The sequence below is a fragment of the Acanthaster planci genome, linkage group LG06 (genome assembly GCF_054643075.1).
Source record: "Acanthaster planci isolate LZ-2023a linkage group LG06, COTS_SCS, whole genome shotgun sequence".
NCBI classification, from domain to species: Eukaryota; Metazoa; Echinodermata; class Asteroidea; order Valvatida; family Acanthasteridae; genus Acanthaster; species Acanthaster planci.
In genome coordinates, this window is record NC_141782.1 from 9,743,050 (window position 1) to 9,766,379 (window position 23,330).

Sequence of the window (23,330 nt, forward strand, 5' to 3'; positions counted from 1 at the left end):
GAGAATGGTATACCGTAGCTTTAAAGAACTTGTCATCAGCAACTTCGACCACAGCTGTACTTAGTGCTTCAGCAGAGGAAATGGGGTGTGCGCCTGTATCTTCACCCTGCAACACGCCTTACTGGACCTCTAGTGCACTCACAGTCAGTCACTGCTTGCCAGATGATCCAACGATCAATACCCTTCGTCTGTACTCATTAAGGTTGCTATGGTAACCCAGGATCTGTTGACCCTGGGTGTGCATACTTGACCTGATATGCTCGGGTTAAAATAAAAATCCCACCTTTTCCATGAGTAAAAATAAAAATCTCCAATTCAGGTTTTAAAAATGCATACTTTTCATGAATATTGTGCTGTTGATCTTTAATATATCTTTAACTATTAATAAACTAATTTTTGAAGAGATGAAAAGTTCCTTTCATCATTTGTTCCTGACCAATTTAAGCAGAATGTTATGGCTTTCTTGGTTTTTTATGTAAGATCAATAATATCACTTGTGGAAACATATATGTATCAAGAAGTATTTTATTTTATTTTATTTTATTTTATCTTATTTTATTTTTGTTTTTTTTAATTTAATTTAATTTTATTTTATTTCATTTTATTTATTTTATTTCATTTCATTTTTGTTTTTTTTTTTCGTTTTTTTTATTTTTTTTTATTTCATTTAATTTAATTTAATTTTAGTTTTTTTGGTTCTCAAGTTGAACAATGCTGTCTGTAAAAATATCAGTAATTTACCCAGTGTTGTTCAGCAGCTCACGTTTTGCATATTTAATTTACCTATTCAGATGATGACTGTTTGTTCAATTGATTCACCAAACGTGACTGATTGTCTTATACAGATACTGCTTGACATACTCTGTTGCTCAAAATTACGGTGATTGGATATACAAAAATTACCCTGCCATTCTTTCCTGTTTCCCACAACAAGAACAATCCATCCTGAATGATCATAAAAAGATAAGTTGTCAAATTAGCTTTCATTGGGTTCAATTTTCTTCAAACCACAGGTTCTTTTACGTGCATTTACTTCTGCACCCTCATGAAAATAAACTGTGGATCCTGTCCAGTTAAAAAAGATCAAGTGTACATATACGAAGACGTGTTTCTATAGTTCTGATACTTTTTTTTTCATTCGGAGATCTCCTTTTAGTCAGAGTGTCCATCAAACCTCGGGCTGTGAGTAGATGTGCGCTCCCACTGACGGTGTGTGCATGAAATGATCAGTGCACATATCACTTTGCATTCGACGGCCGTGCGGCAATCGGCCAAAGCTACGCAGACCGTCAGTGGTTTTGCCTCGAATAAATGATGCATTATGATAGCATTTGTGTTGTGTGTTCGCTTGTGCTTGTCACTCGGGCGCCGGCGATTGCTGAATCTGGCCGAATGGATATCGCACACGTGTGCCAACGGAGGCTTGGACGGGGGTTCATTGTCTCACTGAGGCTGTGTGCAGGGAAGACATGAGTGGCTTTGACTCCTCACAGACATGAATTACTGTGCAGGCAGGTGGTGGGGTGTGTTAGCCAGGAAAAAGGAGCACATACATATGTGATGCTGATGGGTGGTAACTGTGTCAAGTTGATCAGGCTGGTCTATGACGGTGAGTTGATAGATGTACGGTGCCTCCATTAGTAATAATTTCTTCCTTTTATAGGTATTGCTGTTTTGTAACTCATTGATGCAGCTGTTTGAAAGTAACTTGCTCAATGTCTGTGTCTTGCTGTTGCTGTAGCAAGGGATTCTACCATATTGCCTGGTAGACTTTTGGGAGTTACTTTTTTAAAAATTATCTTGAGAGAATTCTGCTGCAGCATCAATGGTGCAAAATGTTTTACACACCAGAAATGCTGGATTCTCATTTGATTTCATTCAGTTTTTGTTTATTTACATAATGTGTGCTTTTTTGTTAAATTAATAGAGGGTAGTTAACCTTAAAATGCCACGGTCAGTTTTGCCTGGAATTGCCTGAAAGTGTTGTAAAAGAAAGTGCTTTTCCTGGAGGATTTGAAGAGTGACAGTGACAAGAGGCTGTCATGAACTAAACCAACCATTCGGCCAGACATGCAAGGCAGGTTCATACTCCCAAGAGAACCAAAAAGAGATTGCGAATGCAAATTGGAAACTACTTATTTGTACTGTAAATTCACTGGAGTTAAACACATGTTCAACCTGTCAGGCGTCTCGGTGAATGTTCCTTAATTTCACATTTGCTTTGCATTTGCATAAAGAATCTGTCTTTACCTGAATATAAAAAATTCTGCCCTGTTGCGATATTGTTTTATATGCTGTCCTTGTATTCAAGACTAATCATTGCCAGAGGTTATATTCGGGAAGAAAATTCCTGGGATTGTACATTTCTTTCGTAGGGAATCATTCTATTTCATGATGTGCTTGCATCAAGGAGATATTAATATTAATTACAGGTTTTTGCCCTCACTAGTTAGCAGGAAGTTGTTATACCAGAGTCATCGGTGTAAGAGGGAAACCTTACTTTAAAATTAAAATAAAAAAATTAAAATTAAACTTTCCATGTCCCTTTTCCCTATTCATTTTCCCTGTCACTGATCCGTTTACATTGCCAGGAAGTGTAGGCATACATGTACATGTATCTCTTTCAAGGTGATCAGAGCACTCAACAGTAACAGACTGGCAGTTTGTAAATATTACAGGAGTCAATTCTAAGTCATTTCCATGGAAACTAGTGACATTTTTCCCTTCTTTTCCTTTAGTTTTTCTTCCCATTTCTTTTTCCTCTTAAACAATGTCACCCCCCCCTGCAAAATCAATACCTACATCCCACCAGTTAAAATTAAAGATCCACCTTCCATTTAAAACTAATGAGTTTGGAATGGGCTTTGCTTCGTCACTGTATATTCCACAGATGCAAGTTGGATTTAAGTAATAACCAGTCTTTGCCAATTCACAGCCAGCAGTACTTGTCTGTTGTTGAATGAGTCAAAAAAGTATGTCAAAAAGAACAAGCAAAAGAAGAAGAAAAAAAAAGGCTATGATGTTGACTCTTGACCCACAGAGGCAACATGAGAAACCATGTTGCCGGTCGGCAGGCTGAGGATTGGCCTGTCGTTATCCCCGGCTCCCTCATGTCTGAGTCCTAAATAAATCAGAAGCTAAGATCCACTCGATTGGCTAAGTGTTCATTATTGTCAGGTGTTACTTTGCTATTAAGTACAGGCGGAAGGCTTTCATTCCAAAGTTCCCAGGGGCTTGACGACGGAAAATCAGACTCTAAAATCATCACCAAAGCATGAATAAAATTTGCCTCCTAATAGTCGCTGATCTGTCCAGGAGATTAGTAGTAGCTTTGGAGGGGTAATTCTTACTGGTTCCCAGAGGCATTTTTCTTTTCTTTTTTATGAGTATGGTGCCTCTCATTTTTATCCATAATTCATTTCTCATTCAAGGTTGAGTCATCATTTGAAAATGAATTTTTAAAAGAAATCTAATTGCATATTTGATTGGAGACTTATCATTGTCAGTGGTACATCTATACATGTACATATCCTTTCTCATTGAAACTCTGTACACGTCCACTGCTAAATTTGGCAACAAGACATGTTTGACCCTTGTAAAGGAAAGGTGCATCACATTTTGAAAAAAACAGTTGACATCAGCCGAGTTGAGCCTAAACTCAAAGAAAGATTTTCAAGACCAACACTTTCCTGAGTCATTTGAGTCACTTACTGTATGTCTTTTAGACAGGATTAATTTGATCACTGGGTTTCTTTTTACATTGAGAAGTTGAAAGGCCCCAGTACATGAACTCATTATTTGTGCATTTTAATCGCATTTGAAACGTTTTGGAAAATAATTTTTTATGCAGGGAGTGACTTTGAGTCATATTGTTTGTCTTAATTGAAATATGCCAAAATTAAAAAACCAAGAATCTCCACTTTTGTGAGTAATCTTGTACCGACAATTCAACATTTCTGCTTTTAGGATAGAATGGAATACTTCTATCAAAATGTAAAATCGTTGCTTAAAGTCAACACTGTTGCAAAGAATTCAAAAGCTATCCTCCAGTTGACAAACCCCTCGATGTTTATCTCAACATACAAACAAACTGCCCTGTCCAGAATTGCAATTAGTGTTATAGCAGTTGTAATATTTCTACTTGATATCTGATCAAAGGAACGCCGATGTGCACCACATCAGAATTGCACGCTCCATCCATAAGCATAATACTTCAGTTGAGCCCTCTCTCCCTATTTCTGGTTGTCCACAGCAACAGTGCCCAGTCACGGCAAGGGTTGTGGGCCAGTCGATTGGAGACTTGTTGCACTGGATGGAAATTAGGGGAAGGTGAATGGATGGGAACTAGAGACCAGAGTTAATATTCACTGATGTGGAGACGGGATGACGGTTTACAGCCAGACTCGGATGAAACAAATAGGCCATGACCTCAAAGCAATGGAATATATTCGAATGTTAGCAAAAGCCTTTGGAATAATTTTTAATGTTTTGCCTTAAGGCCTAAGAATATCATGAGGATAGCAGGAGCAGAGAATGCATGAAATTGAATTATGTTTTTAAACATACCTAATTCTATTGTGGACATTTTACAGCTGTTTATATGGTTTAGGATTCAGTTTTCTATAGAATGTAAAAGGAATTTTATAAAAATGTTCACAACATGACATTCAAAGGGAGTACTAATTTTGTTTTACTAGAATCCTTAAATGTGACTCTTTCAGACTTCTCTTGCAAACTTTGCCATCTGACTGTCTTTTTTTATCAGATGAATTTAAAATTTTTAGAAGTTAACTATGTTTTCAGGGCCCCTCACATTTAGTAAACTGTAAATGTACATAGTTCATGTAAACTCCATGTGCATAATTTTATATGTACATACGTTCTGTATTTACAAAGCAATGCATTGGGAAATGCCAAGCATTTACAAAAAAAGGGGGAGGGGTCAACCAAACTGCTGGTGCCCCCTAGGCAAAGGAGTGGACATCTTTTCTAGATGTAAATTTCTGTCTTTAAAAGAGATTAAATGACTGATTGAGAAAAAAGATGTGTGTGGTTATTGTAAGAAAAAAAAATTAAAATAAAAAATATAGGGACACATGCACCAGCTATGTCCCCTCTGGATCTGCTGCTGTCCGAGTTTATGAGATGATTCATAATAATTTTTTTAACTTCAATAATATCCTCTGCCCACAGGGAGGTTGGTCTAGTTCAGTGTAGGCTAGGTGGCACTGCAGAGCTGAAGTCCAACCGCCACATAAAATAACCTGTATAAAAAATCGCATAAACTCTAAAATTCATTTAAGAAAATGAGACTGTCTTGTGAACTATTCAGAAGAGGAAATAAAGTTGCACTGTAGCATCGTGATGGCTAGAAATGTTGAGTATGCTGTTTCTGGTTACATTTTCTAGCACTCAGAGAAGCTTGAATAGACGTATTTTCATCCACTGATTCTGTCAAGTGCTGGGACATCTGTGCTCTTGAATAAAATACAGAGTTTGGTTGCTTTCAGATTCTGCATATGGCGATGATGACGGAATTTGATGAGTTACGAGTAGTTGTAAGCGTGACGTTCACCACCTGAGGTCAGAACTGGACTTGGCAAATGCCAGAAGGTTACACAACAACCTCCCCTTCTCCCTCCACACCATTTTCACTTCTGCCGTATATTGATTGGCCGTGACAGTGAAGCAAGAAGTTGCAGTCCATTCCATCTAGCGAGAAGCCGACTCACCAAGGGAATGAGCGATGATTCACTGGTGGAATGGACGTGTAAACAGGTCGCAGTTGATTGAGGGCACGGTCAAGAAATCGCAGGATGCATCGTCACCCGCTTGCACAGAGCAAGAGCAGAGGTCATGAGTGGATGCAACTGTAAACAGAGAAGCCACATCAAAGATTGCACAATGGGAGATTCGTGTTTACCAAACACTTCTGATGAATCTGGATAGTGGTGTATCAAAGAGTGGTTTGGACAGCCAAGGCATTCTTCATATAGTTGGTTGCTGGTCAAAGGTTTTGCAGTGTCAGTGGTACACAGATTCCAGGCTGTATCAGCAAGTCTGTTGGATTTCAGCCCACAGTGGCTACAAATATAAATCTACCATGATTTGGAGAAAAGATGGTCCAATTTTAAAGTGAAATGGGTCATTGAGGAACATTCTTGGGTATAGCAGACTAGTTTGACCAGCAAAAGGAAACTTCACATTTTGGAAACTAAATGTCGATTGTGGTCTCTCAGTTTGACTGTCTATGCGAGTGTGGTTGGAATCATGTTGCACAAGACGGCATTCAGAAGCAAACACAAGGCAAGAATGTATTCGGTTGCCTACAGCTTTATGCTGCCATGGATCTGGTCTGTAAACCAGCTTCTGTCGTTAATGGTACGGACAACAGATGAATCGCGTAATGAGGAGGAGGCGCCATGCTATGAGCGTTGCGTTATCCTTGTCTTCTCGTTGCCTGTGTGTCTTGCTCTGATCGTCATATTCTCACCATTTGCCTTATTTGGGTTCATTGCCAGGATATGTCTGGCTGGTGAGCGTGCCCCTTACGTGTATTCCTTTGCCGACACGCCAAGCAGAGTCAATGTCAACGAGGGTATATGGACCGATCTCTCGTCAAAGCACTTTTTCAAAATTGCTGTCATTGATACCTGCCTTATGCCTGAGGGCATGTCCAGAATGAACAACCTCCGGAATGTTCAAACGCGGTCAGTCAATCTTGGCCGGCGGATTATTAACTCTCAAGTTCGACCGAGCCCCAGGATTTTTGTCCAGTCACCATCGGACAGTGAACTGAAGACCTACAGCATAAACCCACCGGCCTCCACCAACCCAATGAGTCTGTTCAATATGGGTGAGAGCCACCAATTAGATGTCAGCGACACTGATGTTTCTTGTGTGACATACACAAACATCCAACCAGAAGAGACATCCTTTTTTGCACAGGGTATCGACAAAATCAGGGATAATTGCGACGGCGGGGAACCAATTCATCAATGCAATGGAGACACACCTGCTTCAGATACACCTGCGAATGGAAACACTTTAAGAGGGTCCAAAGACAATGACCAAGATGCAAGAAATGACCGTGAAGCGAGTGTGATTTCCGTGCCCGATATCGTACCAAAAGACATCTCAGATTCCCCAACACCATCAGAGTCTTTGGCTTCTACTCCAAATGTAGACTGCGGTATTCAAATTGAGTTCCCTCAAACACCTTGCCATGAACCCAAGCCTCACATACTTGCCAGTGGCTCATCATCCATTCAACAATCAAAGTTGCACAGTGAGGATAAAATGGGAGATGTCCCATCCCCGTCGGAGCACGCCGTCAACATCAACTTTCCAGCTGGGCTGGACTTTATCTGTTTCCAGGAGGTGTTTGAGCGCAGAGCTGCCAAGAAACTTGTCAAGACACTCCACCTTTGGTTCAGTCACGTCATCTATGACGTGGGCATGGATTCCTGGGGGATTAACAGACATTTTTTGAACAGCGGCCTGCTCTTTGCGAGCCGTTACCCAATCCTGGATGCATCATTTGAGTGTTTCAATGAGAGTCAGAATGAAGATCGTGCAGTTTCAAAGGGTCTTCTAATGGTCAAGGTAAGCATTTGTTTCTGGCATAGATGATCATCATGAGGAATTTCAATTTACAATGTAATTTCTAAACCTTGCAGATTCAGTTCTAGAAATACGTCAAATGAACATCTCCTCAATATTGACCACAACTTTGCCCAGTGCATTAGGTCACCTTCAGCTGTCACTTTGGCCTAAACAGAATTAGAGATGTAATCCACTCATCATTCAGGAGTCCATCGTGAGTCAAACTGTAATTAAGGCAATCACTTGTGAGCCAGTTTGGTACTTGAAAAACATGAGGTCATCTGAGAGCAAAGCACCTCCCATGTGTACCGATGTTCTGGAATGACGTACGGCGCTTCATTTGGAGCATACCTGGTGATACGTGTACATGACATGAGCATGCCATTCAAATACTAGACTGACTCAGTGAGATATACATATACACTGATAAAGAAATGCCTTAGTCACAGCTCGGCAGCTTGTGTGATGACTTGATTGTAAAGTAGAAGACGTGTTTGATTTGAGGTGGTTCGTGATGACTTGATTATAAACATTCAGCAGAGCTTAGGCAAGTAATTACTGCTTTGGAGCAGCTGATTAATATGTGGCTTGTTTGTGAACAAAATTGTAAATGGTAATGAGTCATAAGAGTATTAATCATGGACCAGACTATGATTAAAGAAATTCAGATTTTTCTGCAATATTTGAGATTTTAATCAGTTTGGTTAGCTTGTTGAAACTATGGAGTAAAACCCCAGCATTTCATGTATGTGTACATGGACATGATACGTTATTTTGAACAGTTTAGGCCCTATGTACATTTTCTGCTGCCAATCTTCCTTTATTACACTCACATCGTTAAGGCCATTTTATACAACAGGCAAATGTGAAAGCGAAGCGAAGTTGATCATGCTTGAAAGATTTGCAGCAAGCTTTTGTTTGCATTTTGAAATTTGCATTTGTGTTCACTTTTGCACCAAATATATGAACTGGCCCTTAACCTCATAGGCCTACTTTGCTTCACAAAGCCATATATAACGACACAAAGGATTGAGTTCTGTTTCAAGCACAACCTGGGCCTACTGGTCGCGATAATAATGCCCTTTGACTGTGTAATGTGTAATCTTTCACTGTCAGTGCAAAATTTTGCAAGTTTTGAAGTGGGGGATGGCAAATGCATTTTATCATCGTGCCTCACGCTTTCTATGTGCTTAGTAATCTACTTGATGATACGGGTACATGTTAACACTGTTACAATGTGGAAGATTCAATCACTTGAAAAGGTCTTGAGGTCTGTGTAACCACTTTCTGCTCCTTGAACAACAGAAACATACCAAAAGTAGAAGGCCGTCTTTGGGGAAATGTAAATTTGAAATTGGCAATCTGCTTTGTCAATATAACCTGACACTATACTAACATGTCTTGTGCCAGTCGTGACAGGCATACGGAGTCAAAGCATAGTACATCTGGAGTCCTGTGGTCAGGGGGGGGACTTTGCAACCAATGCAGCTAGTCACGGAAGGGGGCATGGATTATGTAAAAACTGCTGGCTAAGTGTGTGAATAATAGACATAAACGTTGAATAATGCATGTAAATCAGGTACTGGTGAGTTGTTTTTTATAGCAGTCGGAATTATTGCTTTAATAAGATTGTACAGTGACCAGTCCAAAGGGTTTCATGATCTAATAATGTGTATCTATGAATAAGGCTGAGATTGTATTGAAGGGATGCAAAATTTATAAACAGCCATGTCATTATTGAGTCTAAGTCAAGTCGCACAATTTCAGAAATTGAAGATGAACTTTTGTTATTTTTATCGTAGCTCAGAGATGCCACATTTACCAGTAGACAAATATGGGGACAATGCATAATATGCCATCAAAAAGAGCACAGGTACAATGGAAATCCAAGTGTCATACACTGTATGTGACCCATCGAAGAGTCAGATTTCGTATGTAGAGTCATATTTTGAAGGCTTATGACTCGTCAAAGGATAATAAAGCTCCATGTTTGTCTGCATAAGCATGGTGCAGATGACACTCGGCTCCCCCACTGAAAAGGACTGACATAGCATGCAGGCGTTATTTGCTCACATGACGACAAAATACTTGTAACTGATACTTACAGGGCCTAACCACTTCACACCAGGATCATATGTGTGCTCAAACCCAGTCGGTACAAACAACGCATGAGACATGAGTGCACGTTCGCCACCAGAGGAAATGGATACAAAGCCAGCTCATCATACATGTATGTCCTCAATGGAAAAAGTAGAGCACACATACACTGCCTCCAACCCTAACTGGCTAATTTTCAACATATAGAGTGTACCTGCACTTGTACCTTTAAGTTGCAGTACAGTCAAAAAGTAGGCATGTGCATAACTGATGTACATGGTCTGTGAAACTGTATGGAAATTGTAACCAACAGTGCCAAATATTTGTATGAATACTATTAAAAAAAAATAAACTAAGGCAACCATTGAAGATTTTTTTACAAATCCAAATTGGATTTTCAGTGGTAAAATGCACCCATTGCATTGTTAAATTTCTCAAAATGCGTCTAACGCTGAAGCACGCCACTGCCCCTTAAATAATGGCTGTGTTATTCTGCTGTATAATGCATAAAACAATATTCGGGAAACGTGGAGAATGGGGGAGGGGGGTTTAGAATGAAGGACTTCTCTCTTCACTGCGTGCGCCATTAGTTCTAGTTCATTGGTGCGTCCATTCACTTTGTTCAACTCCCATCAAATCCGTAACGTGATCTCTGCATTCTTAATCCTGCCACCCGCAGAGACATGTATCTGGAAAAGTCAAATTGAAATGAAAGAATTGATTATTTGAACAACAGATTGCTTCTGGGAACACGAGCTGGTTTTTTTCTGGGTTTACACTGTCCTATGTACAAATGCTAAACTTTCTTCAACCTTGAGGAATTTTCAAAGCTTCCACTGCAGGTATGTTTGCCATGTCAAAATAACTGTTTTAATACTGACCTGACTTCTATTACTAAGTCATCCTAGCTTCTATTTTTTTTTAATGAGTTAAAAGTGTGTTTTTACTTCAACTCTACTCATTTTTCACACTTATCATTCATAGTCTGTGGAAGGTTTTTTTCCTTCTGTTTTTTGTAAGATGTAAAAGTAGGGCTAAGGACCTTGCCCTAATTTGAGACACGTACCATCTGAGTAGATAGCGTGATGCTAAGTTTATTCAGCGTGGAATAAAACAACCTACTCCTACAGATTAGGTTATGGCAGGTTTTCTTGTAACTCTAACTCTGCCAAATCGAACAAGGCTCTGTGTGATTTCCTCTGACCCTTTGGGTTGGGTTAATAGATAAAAAGCAGTAGGCCTTGTTTCCTGGTCTTATGGACAAAAAAACTATTTCAGTTTAAGAACATGTGCATCTATGTGTCACTGACGAGTCAACAGCAAAGGTTTCTTAATACCAGAATCAGGTTTGTATTACACCTTGAATATCATACGGATCAGGGGCTTTGTTTTCCTCTATGATTTTATCATTTCGTGGCTGCACCCTCCAAAAGACTGTTCTTTTCCATGCATTGGCAAATCCGTGGATGACCAAAGGGGAGGTCCCTCTTTCCCCCAAAGGGGCAATATGATGAAAGGTTATTTGTAGGTGGGGCAATTTAGTTTTCTTTCGTTCTCAATGCATTTTTAAAAACCCAAATTCAGCCTCACCCCTGAAAAAACTCGCCTCCTCCCCTCCAAAAATTTGGGTTCTGAGTCTTCCCTTGTTTTCATGTTAGCATATGTATGTTCAGATACACCCTCCAATCGTTCACCATTTTTGCATTAGTCGGTGGCTTGAAAGGATTAAAGAGATAGGTTGCTCTCTATGCATTCACAACATGACGATAAATTTTACACAATGCCTGATTTATCCAATAAACCAGAACACAGGCATTAACACTGATCTCTCAATGAATAGATCAAGTGCCATTGCCATGGAAACAGAGAGATGGAAAAGGTTTAGGAGTGAGAGGTAATGGACTCGGTGCATTGGTCTGGTAATGAGCTGTATGGGGGATCTGTACAGCTGTTAAAATAGCTACCATCAGTTGGGTTTTTTAATCTGCAGTGGCAGGCTGCCGGAAATAATTCTGTGCTCTGACATCAGTACTAGTAATGGCTCCTGCCTCCAGGTTGAAGGAAAGAAAAAATGGCCTCGCTATGGCAACCTTTTGGTGATGCACTGTATTGTTAGTGACCCCTTTTGTACATTGGAATGTTCAAACCATCAACAACTCTTCTGGTTCTTGTTTTTTAGGCATGATTGGATGACTTTGTCACATGAATCCATCTAATTATTGGGGCTTATTTCTGGCAGGTGCCTGCCTGGTGAAATATTTCTTTGTTAATTTGCTTTGCTACGAAATTAGCTAGAGTTACGATATCAAATTTAGTATATGCTCCTCGCCAGCATGAGTGATTGCCATATATTTTGTTCTTGAATCTTGTCATAATTTCTTACTGATGTGCAAACTCTTTCAAAGGAAAAAAATCTGTTTATAGAAATCTCTGTGATAAGAATCTTTGTGGAACAGCTCCCAAAACGCCTGTGTGCCAGATCTAGTTCACCACAATCAGACAACTCGGCCTCGTCCATTAAATGAATTCTGCTCCCAGACAATCTAAGATGGGCTCTGTAATGCAAAAAAAAGTTCTGCATCCTTTTACATACATGCAGCATCTGAGAAAGGGTAGGTTGGCAGGATGTTTCCTCACTTTTTTACGCTGACTTTTGCTTGCACTGAACTTTTTTGCCCCACATTCGAAGTACTGGTATAGACACGGTTTTTTTTGTTATTTCTAATTCCAGATTTTACCAAAATTCCCCCCAAAAGAATTGAGGGTCTCACCTTCAAAATGGGTAGGCCAGGAAACAGGAAGCATGTACCGGTACCTGTAACTGTTTTTTTTTTTTATTGCTTATCACTTGCTTCCCCCCTTGTGTATGTGTAATAAGCAGACTTGCACTGAGGAAGGTTAAATTGCTGACCGGTTTGGGCAGCATGGAGCCTTACAAATCTCCTTACCTCCTCCTCCATCCCCTGAGTATCGACTCATCCATATCTCAACAAGTCCTAGACTGTTCCCTTTGCCTCTCTGCTTTCATACACTAGAAGATGAATTGGCTCCTGCCACTGGCCGGGTGAAGCTCATTCACTGCACTTAATTCACTAGGCACTAGTCACCCATTATCTAAATATAGCATACACGGACATGTTGCACCTGAACCTTGAATTGTATTTGTAGGGTTGCATTTTTGCTATGATAAAATTTGTGTTGTGAGACAAGATTTTGGGGACCTTACGTTCATCCAGGACAGGCCAGGAGAGAGTGTTTTAGGATATTGGCAAACTATGCTGTTCACAATTTGATTTTTGCAAAGAACATTGAAAATCTATGAACAACATTCATTTTTCTTTCATTTTATTTTGTAAAACTTGTACTCTTCACACCCAACTCGCTGTGTAGTTTTCCTACCCCAAGCTCAACAGTTAATTGTTATTTTGCTGTGATAGTGTTCATGTTTTTCTATCTGTATCATGTTATTTGAAAATGATTTATCAAATTAGTTATCAAAATTTGTTGATTAACTTTTAAAGCTAACACTCTTCAATTACTCCACAAAGACCCTCAGAAAATTTTAATTAAGCATTCAACTTGCTACAATCTTGGATGTTCTTTGTAAATGTTCACATCCTTCATTTCTCTATTGAAGTGGCATACATGTATGTAGTCTGCTTAATAAGGGATGGAACCATTTCTGTGTTGGGCATGCTTCTTGAACCTTAGACTTCTTGTTTCCACATTTTTAGAGGGACGATGGTTGTGACTGGATAGTTGTATACATGTACTGGACACACTTTTTTATTTGAAACCTATTAATTATTGTAACGAAACAATTTGGCTTGAACAAAAGTGACCGTCGGTATAGAGAAAGAGATGTCTTGCATATTATATACGTGTGTGCGGCAAGTGGAATTGATAGCCAGTGTAGTCACAATTGGCCGACAGTCAGCTATCGTCGTTACTTGTAATCAGCATCAGGCTTCGTGACTAACCTGGCACCACTCTAAGCTTGGGTTTGCTATATTCCCACAGATGTCATTAGGTCTTGTCACAAGGAGATTGTGTCCTCTGTTAGCATCTGTTGACACCTTTGCTGGGGGGGAGGGGAAGGGAATAATCTGCAATCCATCAAGCAGTTTCCTTGTCTGCAGAACTGTGTGCATGGAGGCAACCTCCATGTATGTACATACATGCAGTTTGTTGTCATGCTTGTTCTGTAATTACTTTCCGATGAGACATCTTTGAGGACTAATTCTGTTCGTGTCAATTCTGCCAAGGAGGCCATGTGTTGAAAAAGAAAAGACAGTGTACAGCCTTGCCAAGCGTTACTCAGTAGGGATGCCACGTTACATATTTTTATGTACGTACCGGTAGATCCATGCCTAAAAATTTCACCTATATGATGAGTGTAACGAACCAATTGTGCTTTTATGTATTAGCTGTGATTTGGGATATATACATGTATGTGCATACAAGTAGAGGAATTATCAGATTGTGTGGGAAAAAATTCACATGACCTACAGTGTACTTCAGGATGTTAGATTACATGTAAAGCAGTTGGCTTGATGCATTTAGTATGTGTACATTTTAAATCCGACAAGTGTCAAAGATGGTGCTTAATATGGCATCGGTACAAATGTAGTGGATGTGGAAAAAAGTACAAGGCCAGAGGAAAGGTGAAGAGATAACACAAAACAACTATCTGCCTTTCTCATCAGCGTGCATTATTGAGTGATGTGTTCAGCAGTTGGATGAGCAGCAGTACAGTACTATCATTCTAAACGATGGTTTCTACATGGTTTGCTAAACAGTCGATCGTTCACATTGCAGCAAGTCCGGGGAAGCTTCATTAGGTTTCACGCAAAGAATAGGCACGCCTTGTTAAGCCGATTGCTGTAGAGGGGAACAGACTGTAAGCAACCTGCACGATCCATTCCAACCTCGTCGGAGAGCCCTAAATTATTCCTTACTCAGTGTTTGGATGGGGTTGTGTTTAGGAGCCATCCTCAAGTGAGGCGCAACTGTTTGCCTCCATCCTCCTGGGATGTTCAGAGTATTGACTTTGAATTTGGCAGGTTTACTCTGCCAGATTCCCTAAATGGTTGTCGAGAATGATGTGGGGAGGGGTCTGGAGGTAGTTCATTGAATTGCCAGTCATGACAGTGGGCGGAAGTGGGGGCATGAGTGTGAATTCCAGTGCGGTGTTTGAATATAATTTCTGGGTCTTCATTTCTTCAAGTTTGTGAAGAACACACTAATAATTGTCAGTAAATGGAAATTAAGGAGTCACATTAAGGAGTTGCATATTAAGTATTGTGGTTTCACTCAGCATTCCTCGTCTTTGAATGTGTACCAGTGCTCTGTTAGAGCAACCTGTTATGAAACGTTTTCAGTTGTTTGTATTGCTTTCTTTTCCTAAACTGTCTCTTGATTTATTGTTGTTCTAATGTATCAAATTAATTGAATTCATCTCTATACAATAAATAGAATGTACATATTTTATGCTTTATTCCACCTTGAGTTCAGCAGCTCTGTAAACTACTGCCAGGACACCAAGTTCTGTCTGCCCATTACCTGCAAGCAACTTTGTTTCTTAGCATCAAGGCAAATATGACCAGAGTGAATTTATCGCTCAGAGCTATAAAACATAACCACACACACCACACAATCTATCAGTGAGATGAATTTTTGTACTCATCTGGTGGACGTAAACATGCGAGCATGTTAGCACCTGGGGCCACATGCAGTCGATGTGCTGCCAGTTAGTAGTGGTCGTTTTTCTCCTATGTATCCTGTGTATTAATGTGGCCTTTCTTCTGATCTCATCTTATCTATATTGATTATGTGTCATCTTGTGCAGCGTCTTTGCCGCAAGCCGCCAGTTGTCCTCGTACAGTAGCTTCCTTGACTTAAAGGGATGCTACAGTCTGATATTTTGTTAAGTGTGCTTGCAATGGAAAACCCACAGGATAGAAAATAGCCATGTAAAACAGTGAATCGAGCAATGTAAAGAGGAAATACGGTGCCTTGTAGCAGACACTCTTGCTCAACTTCAGCCCCTCCTTGAAAAATTAAGTTCAATCTATCTGAAATAAAATTGTTTAAGTTCAACAATGAACATGTGCTAACACATCTCGTCTAGTTCTGTTAAGTATGTGTACATGTATCAGTGGCAACCTGACATGTACATATTGGTCTGTGACCTCCACCTCCCCCAAAGAGCAGCCATCTGCAGAGATGCAAAAGACATCTTCACTCCCGTGCATTTTATTACAAGTTCTCAATCCTCATAGGGAACATGTTTATGCACTGTTGCGCTGCCTTGTAAAACCTTAATCCCGCCTCATTCCTCTTCCTCAAGTTACCATTAAGTCACTTAGGCAGCAAATCTAAATGTAATCAACTTCAAATGGCCCCTTTAAGAGGCAAGTACGATGCCCCATGGAGGATTTCTTGCTACAAGGAGACAATACTGCTTTTCGCTGCCACAGAAATGCATCCTCGCCAAGACACTGCAAGGTTGTTTTTCTGCCTCAGAGATAGGGCAGCCGGCCCGCACCAAGGACCGAGAGACAGAAGGACGGAGGGACAGGAAAGAAAGCCAAGGGGTTAGAAAAACACTCCCATGATAATGAAAGAGAAGAAGAAGTTGACGAGGGAGGAAAGCTGAGGAGTGACAGAGAAGAATGGAAGGGACGTGTGGAGCAAGGATAAAGAGAGGAAGGGAGAAAGAGAGAGCAGTCAAAGATGTGTGGGGATGCACTTCATCGTGGGCCGGGTCGAGTATTGAAGAATGTTGAGTGCTTAATTGGCGCGTGATAATTGAAGCGTAAACATGAATCTTGCAACCCTGACACTCGGTCTGTTTGCTGGAGGATGAGACATGCAGGAGTGAAAAGAAGGAGAGATGCACTCAAAATGAGGATGGATGCAACACCTGCATGGAATTTTTTCAATTGAAAATTGTCTGGAGGGGATTATAGAATGTGGCACCAGAATACAAGACGTGCCTGAAATCGCAACTATGTAAACGTCCCTGAAGGCATATACATGTATGACAAAGGCAGGAGGGGGGGGAATTGATCGTATTTGTGTGCATCTTATTAACCCTAAGAACACGATATGATATTTGATTCCTATTCACACAATTCCACACAATTTCGAGTCCAGTTTGCATGTTAATTAAATGTCATTATTAGACTTTATAACCTGATTTACCACTGCCTATTTGGTATACATGTACAAGCTGTCAAAGAATAGGATTCAGATTTCCTTCATGGCGATTGTATAAATATAGACAATGTGCTGGTGAGCTGAGGCCCACATATAACTGTATGGAATGTCAAGTCCTCAACAGAGTTATGCCACAAGCAGTGCTGTTGTCCTCATGATAAATGGCCCCTAAACTGATTTGTCCCTATCAATTTACAGATATTGTGATATTACTGAGTGGCAGAAATTGAAATTGATCAGATTGAGATAGAGACAATGCACTTACATGTGGCACAAATCAAAACATGCTCGGATTACATTGATGCATCCCATGCAAAGGGCAAAGAACCGCTGTTCATTTTCTTGCCCTAAACTGTCCGTGGCTGACACAGGCACACCATGTAAATGCCACATTTCCCGGGAATTCATGCATTAGTGAATTGAGATCGATCAGTCTGTGATTACTTACTTGATAGCGCTAAGTGGCATTTAATGTTTCTTACATGACCTCAGTGGTAGTGCTCTCATTTTTGCAAAATTGAATTTTAAACTAGCCTGCAGACATTTCAAAATCTGCAATTTTTGTTTTCTCCAATTGCTTTTTTCATACGGAACACCTTCTAAAAATTTGGCTGGCGGCCTTCCATCAGTCTTGCTCTGGGATCTCTAGAACTGCCAAAAGCTTATAAATGCAAAAGCCACATTCAATCACTAGATAATATTTGCTGAATGAAGTGAAACATGTCCCACATACATCAGTGTTAATTGGTGGTCATACCGTATCTGTGAGGATCTTTTTGAGAAATGTTTGATTGCTCTTCACATGCTTGATACTCATCATTTTATTCTTTTTAAATGAATCATGCCTTTGAGAATGCAGCATTCGTATGGTATATACTTGTCCTGGTATCGTATAAATGTAAAAATCCTGAAATGCAGAAACATTGCTTCAATTGCATGATTGATCTGAAAGCAGCGAGTGCAATAGACAAGATATAACAGTCCTAATTCACTAATGATGTGTTATCAAATGTCTCCCTATATCCGCAATAACAGAACACACAAACAAGTTGCCGTTGAAGACACCTGTAATCCACATTTTGTTACATCTTTCCCCAGTAGCCTGCATAACAAATGTACATTTTGTAAGGGCTTCCCTTTGATCCAGGATGCCACATGTTCATTTATCCATTTATTTTTGGGCGACTGAGTATTGAAAACACACATGCATACCATTGGCTTTGTGTTTCACAGTCAAGACCTGAAGAAAATGTGGGTGGCCTGGATGCTGAGAGCTCTCACCTTAGAACCCTTGGTGCATTCGCTGAATACTGAATATGATCTTGGCACGTGTTGATGTTTAATGGATACTTGAATGCTTTCACTGGCATTTGGGTTTATTATCTCTGCGTATTACTCATCAGTGTCTTGGTAGTTAGTGTTGTTTCTGATAACACTCTAGATCTTGAGACGTGAGTAGGAGCAAACAATGGAAATATACTCATGTATTAGAACAATAGTTTTTTCTTTTTTAAAAATCAGTATCAGTGTATATAAAAAAAGTGCAGGCATTGTATTATTGTAACATGTCAAAGCTGTAAGGAGAGAGAAGATAATAAAAAAACTGTTGTGTTTCAGAGATATAGAAGGAACTCTGTTCAAAGATCTTTCAGGGAAACCACTCCTGTTAATTAGGCAAGGAACTGAAAACCATCAGTTTCTATGGGTGGGATGTGAATTGGAGTTGTGGAGTACTACAGCAGCAGGAAAACTACTTCTGTGGCAATCCAATGCTGCAGGTCACACAAAGGGGCGATAGAAATCATCTGAGAAGGATTACAGTAAGTAATTCTAGATCCCAAATCATCCCTGATAGGCCCTCTGGCTTGCCAGATACAAGACCCCATGATTTACAGTGATGTAAACTCTAGATTATGTCCAATCTCAGGTATTGCCTTGGGAGGCAGCACTGTCTCTGCGGAGCATGGATTTATGTACGGTGATCCGGTTATCTTGTTTAGGGCATTCTGGCTGCAGTTGACGAGATGCCAAATCCGACTCTCTCATTTCACATGAAATGACTTTGACTCTGAAAGTAGTTTGTTAGAGTTTTTGGCTGGTGGCCTTTATGGAAATAGGATTATGTTTTTGTTGCTCTCTGCTTCTTTCATCTCTTAAATTTTTTATACAGAAAGTTATCGGGTTATGCGACTGAGGCTGTATGAGTACTAAGGTGTCAAGCAGATGTTATGGGTGGATGGGTACTCGGCTGTATGGGAAATGGAACCTGTCAAGGCAGATTGTGTATTTAATGCCATCATGTTGGAAACAATGTGATTCACTTAGCAGGCTGCGATGATTCTTGCTGTAATACCCTGAAAGGGCCAAGATCTCAACTGTCCCATGAGCAATGTGAGACATGCAATTTATGTGAAGGCATCTATTTAGAGTAAGTATCTGGGAAGTTCAAGTTAAGTTTATTCAAGTTTAGTTGGACCTCACAAAAGGGCTTGAATTGTCATTTAAAGTCTCACTATCATACATACTTGTCTGCCTGTGTACTGATCATATGCCATTTAGAAGAGTTCGAAATTTATGGCTTGTCTGCCTCGGAAAAAAAGCTAGCTGATGCCAGTTGATTGGATCTAGCTATATCCACCTTGCTTCTTAACCTGTGTAGGATATAGGATATTAGGAGATAATTATGCTGTGAAGTAAGTTAGCTTTTGAAAAACTTCCCCCAAATCTCTTTCTGACCCGATATTGTGTGAAATTGTCACTGACCCAACCACCCACCCCCCCCAAAAAAGAATTTACCCCGGCCTTATTTGGCCCATAAATATTTTAAGAACACGTGTCCCAATCCTGGTATCAATCCAGGGCTGATGAGGTTGGTCCCTGACTCTAAGCACAGTGAATATACCACCAGTGTCACATGAAGTGATGGATTTTTATGGAATTACTCTTAGTAAAAATGCTTTGAAAGTTAGAGTTAACGTATAGTGATACATGTAGCTGAAAATTAGCCATTCAATGCAACATTGCCGCTTTTTGCTGTTTTATTTCAAAATCAAAAATACAAATAAAAAGCACAGAGCTTAGTTATTGTAGACATCATGTCTGAGTGGTGAGCTTATTCTAAAAAAGAAAGACCTCGGTTCTGATTCTTTCTGGTACAGTAGTAGCATGATGCCCTCCATAACTTTAGTTTCTGTGTTCATTTGGCAAGCTCCAGCAGTGCATGCAAGTCTTTTTTTTCAAATCGTGAAATTTAAAAGAAATGACTGCATTAATTTAGATGAAACAAACCAATGATATTTAAACACCCCCCCCCAAGTTTTAGCCTCATTATTTCCAATCCAACTACTAGTGCAAACGCCACGCATTAAATCTTGTATCCATTTGGCAAGCTACCATCTTAAATCAGGATTAGAAACCCACAAGTCCCGTAATTTTGCAAGCTTCCCCATTTACTCTTATAGGCTTTTCTGCTGACCCCAATTAGAAGCCAATACTGACATAATGCATGCCGCACTAATGATCCGATTGTACACCTGCAGTAAGTGTTCCTTTTTTTTTTTAAAGTCTCTTTAGTTTCTTAAGCTTCTTATCAATTTTTTCTTAACATCTCTGCATTAAGTGTCTTCAGGTTGTCTAACTTGCCATTTCTTTTTAGTTTGCAAAAAACGGAAAATGCATAATGCACATACATGTACACATACAGATACGTACAGTAGTGTATATAATTATGCTAACAGAGATTTTTGGAAACTTTTGAGCTTCGTAATATTTTCGTTTCAATCCATGAACACAAAATTTATTCTCAAAAGAATTGAGAAACAAATTAAAGAAATGAGGATGTTGATTGCAACTTTCTAAAGAATAGTGAAATACAGTATTTGTTTATGCCTTGCACTCACGCATAAATCAGAGTGCTCATTCCTGTATTATTACATGCAAGTGCAGTCATGCATGGAACCCTCATGGCAAAATACGCTTTAACCTCCTTCAAGTAGTTTCTGAAGTGGGGCACATTTTCCCACCTCATTTATGGAGCAGGACTTGCGTTATTGCCACGTAAGAACCTTCACTTCGATATACATGTATACGTCAGAGGTTGGATGCATGCTTTCATGAATTCTCCACAGGGTCAGAAAAAAAAAGATGTGAAAAAGATGTGAGTGCTGGAAATGTGCCAACCAGTCTAGTTCAGGGGATTGATTTTATCCAGAGTTGGGCTGTGGGAATTTTGAACACAACAAACACTACACCTGCTTGGTTAAGGGATGTGAGGATAAAAATCATCTCGGGCAAAAAATGAATGTGTTGATCAACAATGATCCGTATATTTCAGAACAATTGAGACGTTCATCTTAATTCTTCAGCAGATATTGACTTATCCAGATGGCTTCGATAACAACATATGCCAAAATGAGTCTTAAGACATTTTTTATTTGATTTGTATCAGAACAAGTGAACTGAAATTCTTGTTCCGATGTGCCCTCAATTTGGCATCCTTGTGAAAATAGACACGTATGATGTAGGTGAAAAGTCTTGACATCTCTAATTACTTCATGAAAGATCCTTTTAAAAACATTTAATTCCAAAATGGCTCTGGTAGCTTGCAATTCAATTTGTTAGATTTGTTGAGTCAACTAATACAGGAACAGATTTTTTTTCTACAGATAAATACACAATTTTCCAATTTTTAAATCCTTCCTTGATTAAGTTCCATATTTTTGCTGGCTGTCCCGAACTTTCCAGAAACTCTTTGATTTAGACAGTCATGGCTACGAAGCCGAACTAGATGTGGTACATCTACATGCACAAAGTGATAAATTAAACCATTTAAAATGATTTAAACATCGACGAAAATCCAACAAAATATTGGAAGCAAATAAATTTAAGGCAAAAGTGACAAAAACAGTAAACAGTAATGCACACAAAAACGATATGGAAATAATTCGGAATAAATTAATAGATAAGTGTTCCTGGCTTGTACACTCCTTTAAACATGCAATAATAGGCCCACAAGCCACCTAGAGCATTATGTTAAGTCCCATACACTGACGTAGTCACTGGTGTTTAAACATCAAAGAATATCTAACGAAATATTGGTAGCAAATAAATTTAAGACAAAAGTGACGTAAACAGTAATACACACCGAAAGGAAATGAAATAATTCTGAAAAAATTAATAGATAAATGTTCCTGGCTTCTACACTCCTTTAAACATGTAATAATAGGCCCACTAGCAACCTCAAACATTATGTTAAGTCCCATACACTGATGTAGTCGCTGGTGTTTAAACATTGAAGAATATCCCACAAAATATTGGTAGCAAATAAATTTAAGGCAAAAATGACAAAAACAGTAAGCATTAATGCACACAAAAAAGATATGGAAATAATTCTGAATAAATTAATAGATAAATGTTCCTGGCTTGTACACTCCTTTAAACATGTACATGTAGTAATAGGCCCACTAGCCACCTCAAGCATTATGTTAAGTCCCATACACTGACGTAGTCGCTGGTGTTTAAACATTGAAGAATATCCAAAAAAATATTGGTAGCAAATGAATTTAAGACAAAAGTGACAAGAACAGTAAACAGTAATACACGCCAAAAGGATATGGAAATAATTGTGAATAAATTAATAGATAAATGTTCCTGGCTTGTACACTCCTTTAAACATGTAATAATAGGCCCACTAGCCACCTCAAGCATTATGTTAAGTCCCATACACTGACGTAGTCACTGGTGTTTTGTTCGTGTAATCAGCAGCAATTTAATAGTTCACCGTGTCTCATGCCCTTTTTCCCTGTTCGATTGCCGTCGTGCTTACCAAATTTTGTTCCTCTAACTGCCACGCAAACTGATGGCTATTTGCGGCTTAAAGTTTGAATTCTTTTTTTTTCACCTGCAAAGAATTGGTAAAGCATAAAGGCGTCCTGGTCCCAAAGACTTTAAAAGATCACATTCCCACAGGGCTGCTTTCGCTCTCTTTCTCTGTCTCCTTTAAGCACATTTCTCTGCTGTTATTTACTATAAGCTAAAATAAGTTGAAGACATTTTTAAAGACAATGTAGAAGTGTAAGTCTTGATAATATAGAAAGCAGATTGTTTGCATGCTGGTAGTTTGCCAAGCCCAGATGTTTTACAGTACGTGTAGATCAAATTATGTAGATTATGAATCGTTGATTGAACTGTTGACTTTTGTGTATGTGTGGTTTCATCAGCAGGTCTATTAAAATTTGGATGTCTGAAGAACAAACTCATCACAGATCCATATTCAGCACTTACACTGCTTCAAGATATGATGCAGCATCTCATTAAAAACTAGTCCACCCTTCCCAGCAATTGCAACAGGAATGCTGCTGTTCAGGCCCAAAATGCAAATTATGACGGAATCCGGTTTAACCTCCCAA

General features: G+C 39.4%; 1 protein-coding gene across 1 annotated transcript in view; it reads left to right on the forward strand.

The window, feature by feature from the left end:
* The first annotated feature begins 691 nt into the window (after positions 1–691).
* The window catches only part of smpd3 (sphingomyelin phosphodiesterase 3), a 40,478-nt gene continuing 17,839 nt past the window's right edge, over positions 692–23,330 (forward strand). The window contains exons 1-2 of the mRNA XM_022228375.2: positions 692–1,609; positions 5,511–7,605. Of these exons, the coding sequence (XP_022084067.2) occupies positions 6,271–7,605 (1,335 nt within the window). The 5' untranslated portion in view covers positions 692–1,609; positions 5,511–6,270. The remainder of the gene's footprint in view (positions 1,610–5,510; positions 7,606–23,330) is intronic.